The following is a 7,419-nucleotide window of genomic DNA, read 5'->3' on the forward strand; positions in this document are numbered from 1 at the left end:
TGAATATGGAACTGTTCTAGTGTTAGTGTAAAATCGGCAGGACATTACGTTAAACCACGAGACGTACCCAGCAGTCAGTTGGGCTAATGAAATGTTACCCTATACTATGCGCCTCAACGGCGAGCGCTTAGCAGCAGGGATCCCCATCAGTGCCTCGAACGCGCTCCCCTGTCTTCCCCTGTTCCTATCTCTCGATCTGTATGAACTGAATATTTCAGTGATCAATGGAAAGGGGGCAGCCCGGTTTCCAGAAATACTTCCTCCATATCTAAATATAAGACATTTTTTGCAAAAATACGTGATCACAGATATTTGCAGCTCAAATTTGAACTGCAAAATTGTCTTATATTTAGATACAGAGGGAGTAGACCAACGCATAATTGTGGGCAACCAAAGTTATCCAACAAACTCTTGCGATTGCAGACATAATCCAAGAGACAAGACAGCTACGGTTGGACCGGATCACTGGATGAACATCCAGCTTATAGTTCATCACTAGCAAAAGGACGCGGCATTTCAGCAGTGTGTCAGAACCTACCCACTAGAGGCACATGTGTAACCAACCAATGTGAGTTTTCGGTTAAGGTAGTCTAGTTTAGTGGTGCCCCAGAACAGACGGTTCAGGTAGCAGCATCCGGATCCCAGGAAGCCATCTCATATTGTGAATTTGTGATCTCACCTACGAAGGCATGCAGATCAAAATTTTGGCACTCCCAAGTTTCCAGACCCAGTCAAAGATCTGTGTTGGCCTTGCTCCCTTCGCCTGTATGGTTTTCAGGTACAGCTGATTGTGGTTGATCTTGCTGCTGTCCTCCACTGGTTTCAGGATGGAAGTTGATGGGGAACTTGGTGACTCGGGGTTTGTCGGTCAAAATATTTCTCTGCACCCGGTCAATCAGCAGCTTCGCTGGGGGTTCTTCTCTAAGCTGCTCATCATCATAATCATTGTTCACGTAGTAACCTACTCTGATGAACTCCTGCCCCATGTATGAACAGGTCAACAAAAGCACCGTAACACCGATTATGTCCTCCTCACGGATCTTTGAGGGATCAGGGGGATCAGCCTGAAAAAAAAACATGCATATCAGTCTGATGTTGCAAATTTTGATCCGAGGTACGAGCAAAGCAGCTGGTCAACTGTAATATGAACAGGCAGATCTCTGCGCAATTGTGAAACCGCGTTTTCTTATCAGAGTTCATGATGTAGATCACAGAGTCGTAGATCAGTAAGCTACTTTACCTGCAGAACAAAACGGTATGTCCCAACATTCACAGGGCCAACAAGCACGCTCTCAAGTTGTTGATCATAGTTCTCATCTTCAGCTGATCCAACATATATAAGCTTCCACTCCAGATCTGAAAGGCCGACCAACAAAGCCATTGTTAGTACTTCACTAGACTCAGCTAGGAAAAGAACAGCATAATGCCCACGACACTCATAACAAATGGTAGGTTCAATAGTTAAAGGCCGACCAACAAAGGCATTGTTAGTACTTTACTAGACTAGGCCAGGAAAAGAACAGCATTATACCCACGGTACTCATAACAAATGGTAGGTTCAAAAGTTAAGTAGGCCAAATCTATGCAGATGCAAAATGCTCTTTCTATAGACATGCACAAAACTTTTGCACATTACGGGGAGGCACAGGTTATTATTAGGAAATTATCAGCAGAGTAAAAATGTTCACTGCCCTCACGCGTGCATAAACGCATACCAAACAGAAATAGAAACACCAAATAAGCACCTTCTGCAATAGCAATTGTTAATTCAACGAGAAAATAATGTGAGAATGATAAGAAAATGGTCACCAAAGGCATAATGACAATTTGATGTGACACCCAATCAATGTTAATTAGTAGGCAGAACTGCTTCAGCAAATTGGTCAATAACTATGTCTTGCGCCCAAACAGGAGATAAAAGGGTGCCACAACAAAGAAGTGGCAAGACAAGAATATATCAATCATGATCCTATTATCTACAGTTGTTTTCCCATGATCACTGCACTAATGTAAACAGAGATGATACATGAGTATGAATCCCCGTAACTATTCTATAAACCACAGATTTTCACACAGGGAACTAATCAAATGTTGACAACCAAATCAATCTCCTGGCGTGTAGTACATGCCAGGTATCTATACCTAATAATAAAGCGGCTATTGCTTCCGTCGGAAAACCCACCACGATATTTTTATAAAAAAGCCCCTGTAATTTTTGTTATTCAACCCGCGCTCCATCATTTATCTGCAACGCAAAAGGAAAAAATGATTCGCTGCAAAAATTATACCCGTACGCATCGCGTCCTCCCGTCGACCCTGGGCCACCCTGGCCTGTGCCCAGGCCGCCGCCACACCACTCGCCGCCGCGGCCGACCTCAACCGCCACCGCTGCCGATCTCAACCCACCCGCCTCCGCGGCTGTACCTCTCTCCGCTCACTGCCCCCGTTGCGGCGCTCGAGCGCATCGCGTCGACCCTGGCCTGTGCCCAGGACGCTGCCACACCACTCGCCGCCGCAGCCGACCTCAACCACCACTGTTGTCGATCTCAACCCACCCGCCTCCGCGGTCGTACCTCTGCCTGCTTGCTGCCCCCTTTTCGGCGCTCGAGCACAGCTTCTGGATCAAATCAACGCGATAGCTACAGCGACTTGGGATGATGCGTCCGCTCGATGCAGAACGGCGGTGGCGCGTGGATAAGGCACGACGAAGCGAAGTACTTGCAGGTGGAGGCGGGCCTCCATGGCTCACACGGGGAACTCCGAGGTTATGGCGCGGCAACGGCGACTCCTTATGGCCAGATAGAGGCGCCTAACCCTTGCTCCCCTCAATGTATCCCCTCCTCCGACAGGAACTCATCATTTGGTGAGCTCCCCTCCCCATGCCTCCAACCGTGTGCCAAGCACCGGCAAGAAATTTTGTTTTGTGGGAATTTGTTTGCTGATGAATGAATGTATTTAATGTAAGATTGCATTGTTGTAGAGAGAGAGAATGGAACACCACCTTCAGTTTGTCATCTGATCCCACATTCTCTACCCCATGAGTGAAATAAGATAACAGTCCATTGATCAATTCAGGTAGCCTCTTTGTTTTGCTTTGCTTGTCCCGCTCAATTTCTCATCATGATGGAATTAACAATGGACGGGTTGATTTTCCAACAAAATAGGATAGGACTTACTACATTAGTTAGTTAGCTTATTATTTTAATAAATCAAAATGATTATAAAAATTAAAAGCGTGTGATATTTTTTCTTCCGTTGCAACGCACGGGCCTTTTGCTAGTAATATACATTTGCTAGACCAGGAAAGTGGCAACTCACAAATTATCCTTATTTTGTTCACTCTGTAGTATCTATTTCATACAAGAACCTGTGCATTTTTCATGATTTTAACTATACGTGATATGCGTTTATGCATCACTATAGAATCATCTTTTTATCAGGAAGAATCATAAACTTAAAAGAACATAATGAAACACGTAAAGCTCCAGAAAACTGTGCCCATCGCACCGCCTTAATTTTAGAGAAGTCGACTGAAAGAAACCTGTAGATTAGTCAAATACTATCTTAACAGTATGGCCCTACTTAATACACCGTATCCAGCAGCCTAACCTTGATTCTTAAAATGAAGGTCAGAAACATTCACAAAACAGAGTCCATCAAACTTGCATAGTAGAATACCAGCAGCATGGCATCTAAATACAACATACAAGTCGCGTGATGAAGAAGACATTTACTTCGCACATAAAGTGAATGAAAAACACACTTACTTTCTCAGGAGACCAGTTAAATTGTATGTCAGTCATCCCATGTCCATATAATTAATTTTAGCGAAGGATTTCTGAATCTAACACTAGACAATTTCATTGTAAGAGGCCAATATTGTTTCCCAGAGGTCGTTGGTCTAGTACCAGCTGAGACCCTACGCATCATGTTAACAGGCGGCTTATCAGACCAATCTCTGCTACTTCCTGCTAAAACTTGTACTCCCTCCGTCTCAAAATAAGTGTCTCAACTTTGCACTAGCTCTAGTACAAAGTTGTATTAAGCTTGAGACACTTATTTGGGGACGAAGGGAGTATAACTTTGAGAGCTCTGTTTCGGTGTCAAAGCAGGAGATGATATAATATTTCCCTTCATTTACCAACATGCACCAATATCACACCCATCCACAATTCCGAGCAACTTATCCAATCCCATCGAGTAAAGCAACTGCTCCACCACCCCTGTAAAACCCTAGAATGCATACAAGCCGCAGTAACCCCAGGCTCCCACCCCAATCTCAGCAGCCTCGCATATCCAGCAATCGAATCGGAAGAACAACCCTGAATCATCACAGCATCGAAACGAGCGCCCAAGAATACGCGAAACAATAGCAACAGAGAAGTTCGCGGCGGCGGGGGGAGGGGGGAGAGAGGGGGAGAGGACGCGAACGCACCATCCTCGAGGGCAACGAGGCACTCGTACGAGATCTCGAACTGGAAGGGGTTGACGAAAGAGGTAGGGTTGTTCAGCACCGCCACGTTCGTCAGGTTCACCGCGCTCATCGCCGCCGCCGCCGCCGATCGCCGAACCGAGAGGAGGGGGGGAGGGGTTTTGGCTGGATTTGGGAGATGAACACAGCCCACAGGAGAGAGAAGGGTACTTTCGGTACTTCCTTACTTCTTTTTTCCTAGGGGTCCGTACTTCCTTACTGGCTAGTGGCTATCGACGACGTTGTGGGTGGGGTACTGCCAGACTTGGCCAAATGGGCCACAACGGCCACATATTACGGCCCACAGGGCAGACACTCGTGCCGCAGTCCCCTGGCCCAGGCGCGGCACAGCAAAGAAATGGCCGACCCACCAGACCGCCTAATTTGGGGCCGGTTTTAGGTCTATCTAGGCTGGTTTCCTATTGTTTTAGGGGAGCTCTTAATCGCCGCTCACTGCAGCAATCAGTCAGGGCTTTGCACAGGGCGACCTCCAACAGGGCCGGCCCAGTAGGTGCACCATGACTGTATTTTTTTTCTTTTTTGGATCATTTTCCTTTCCGTTTTCATTTTTTTAAATTTTTTTAACAAAACGTACGAATGTTGAATTTTTTAAATTATTTTTTAAAAACATGAACTACTTTTAAAATAGGGAACATTTTTTTGATTATTTTTCCAAATTATGAAACATTTTTCCAAATTCTGGAACATTTTTCGAATTCTGGATTATCTTCCAAATTCCGGAACATTTTTCAAATTTTGAAACATTTTTCCAAATTCCGGAATACTTTTTAAAAATTATGAACATTTTTCAAAATTCTGGAACATTTTTTAAAATTTCAAAACATTTTTCCAAATTCCAAAACATTTTTTCAAATTATGGAACATTTTTTCAAAATCCAGAACAATTTTGAAACAGAAACAGAAAAAAGAAACAAAAACAGAAAAATGAAAAAAAAAGTTCAGGTAGCCTTCTAGCAGTTTCTCAAAACCGAAAAAAAATCAGTTGGAACCTCCCAAAACCGGGCACGGCACTCTCGCTACCTGGGCCCGCCCGCTCCGTGCAAACCTCAACACCGCTTCACACAAAACGGCAAATAGGATTTTCCTTGTTTTAGGTCTGTCTAAGCCTTTTTGAGGTTCACTGCGCTTCCATTGAAGCACTCAAGGGAGCACGGCAAAACGGGCCGGACCAATTCAAGCGTCAAAGCGGTGACAGGAAAAACTCTCTCAACCAATTTTTTAGGTTTCTTCTTTTTACTAATTTTCTGGTTTTCCTTGTTCTATTGGTTTTCCTTTTTTTCTTTTCTTTTCTGCTTTTGTTTCTGTTTCTATTTCTTTGTTTCATTTTATTTATCCTTTTCAGTTTTTAGTTTTATCCTTTGTTTAAAAACACTTGAAATTCCAAAATTTGTTCATGATTTCAAAAAATAATACAGTTTTCAAATTTGGTTCACTTCTAGTTATTCACAAATCAAAAAAGTGTTGATCGTATATCATGAAGTTGTTCAATGTGTATTTAATTTTTTTACCCTATATCACCAAAATGTTCAATGTGTAGCTAAAAATTGTTCAGTGTATATTTCACAAAATGTTCAATGTATATTTAAAATTTGTTTGTCGTATATCACGAAAAAAGTTCAAAGCATTTTATATGGTGTTCAATATATCACAAAACTGTTCAATGTATAGTTAAAAGTTGTTCAATGTATATTACAAAATATTAAATATATATTTGAAATTTGTTCATCATACATAAAAGAACTCGATATATGTTCGCAGTTTGATAATTGTATTCATGTTTTAAATAATTGTTCACGATGAAAAAATACCTTTTCAAAATTATTCAAGAAAACATTAGCTTTTCTGAGAAAAGATTAAAAACGGATCTGCCGGGGTACATGGTTCTTCAAGGGTGGCGCTGTAGTTTAAGACATGTCCAGTCCCAAGTTGCAGCGGATGGCAACGTTGTTATCCGGTGTTAGGTCAAGTGTTCGACCCATCCTAGGCTGGCATCTGTTTGATTTTAATACGTTTGCTCAACTAGTGGGAATGGGCCGGCCTGTTTGAGCGAAACCTCCTCTGTTTGACGCTAATGAGTCTCGAACAGGAGCTCTCGTTTTGGGGGGCTATGGTATTTAAAAAATCTAAAAAAGAAGAAGTAAACGGATTGTATCGTGCTGGCACACAAGCCCAGCTTCACAGCCCAGACACGCTGTGACTATAAACTGTCGAGCCAGACCCATCACGGGCCAGAAGCGTGGGCTATCAGGCCACTATGCCAGGACAAGCCCATTTGGCCACCTTTGTGTGTTGCCATGCTGTTGCCGCTGAATGGATGCACTTTCAGGAGTTTGTTATGAGGAGCTTGTGTTTGCTAAGAACATATGAAATGCACAATAAGAAAAGAAAAACATATCCAATGAGGTTGAAAAAGGGCATATCCAATGCACTAGTCCAATCTGTGTGCACCAATGGATATGAACCATTATATGGAAAAATAACGAATCAAGTTTCGATCAAAGTTAACCCATGTTATGTTTCTAGATGACTTTTTCTATTTGACATACACACTGCATCTCACACTCTTAGGAACATTTTTGTCTTTGATTATAGCCCAAATACAAAAATGATTATATATTTCAAATCACTTATCGGATTTTCAATCCATTTTGACTCGCAATTTTGTCTCGACGAGATCTTTGAAACAATAGCAATATTGAATATATATTTTGAATGTTTTTCGTCTCGATGAGAAGCAAAGTTACTCCCTCTAATCCATATTATTTGTCACTCAAACGGATGTATCTAGACGTATTTGAGGGATCGATAGAAGATGTGTCTAGAGGGGGGGTGAATAGACTACTTGTCAAGATGAAATTTCTAGCCTAACCCAATTTCTAGAAGGGCAGAAATCTAGCAGTTCTAACAAGCCTAGGCACCCTACACAT

At 42.6% G+C, this 7,419-nt stretch overlaps 1 protein-coding gene across 1 annotated transcript; it reads right to left on the bottom strand.

The window, feature by feature from the left end:
• Positions 1–396: 396 nt before the first annotated feature.
• On the bottom strand, positions 397–4,628 carry LOC123444131 (histone chaperone ASF1B). Its single transcript, XM_045120749.1, has 3 exons — positions 4,436–4,628; positions 1,241–1,356; positions 397–1,064 (listed from the first exon to the last, which is right to left on the bottom strand). Exons 1-3 carry the CDS (start codon positions 4,542–4,544, stop codon positions 732–734), a joined length of 558 nt encoding a protein of 185 aa, XP_044976684.1. The 5' UTR covers positions 4,545–4,628; the 3' UTR covers positions 397–731.
• Positions 4,629–7,419: the final 2,791 nt, after the last annotated feature.

Source organism: Hordeum vulgare, chromosome 3H, assembly GCF_904849725.1.
Source record: "Hordeum vulgare subsp. vulgare chromosome 3H, MorexV3_pseudomolecules_assembly, whole genome shotgun sequence".
Lineage (NCBI taxonomy): Eukaryota > Viridiplantae > Streptophyta > Magnoliopsida > Poales > Poaceae > Hordeum > Hordeum vulgare.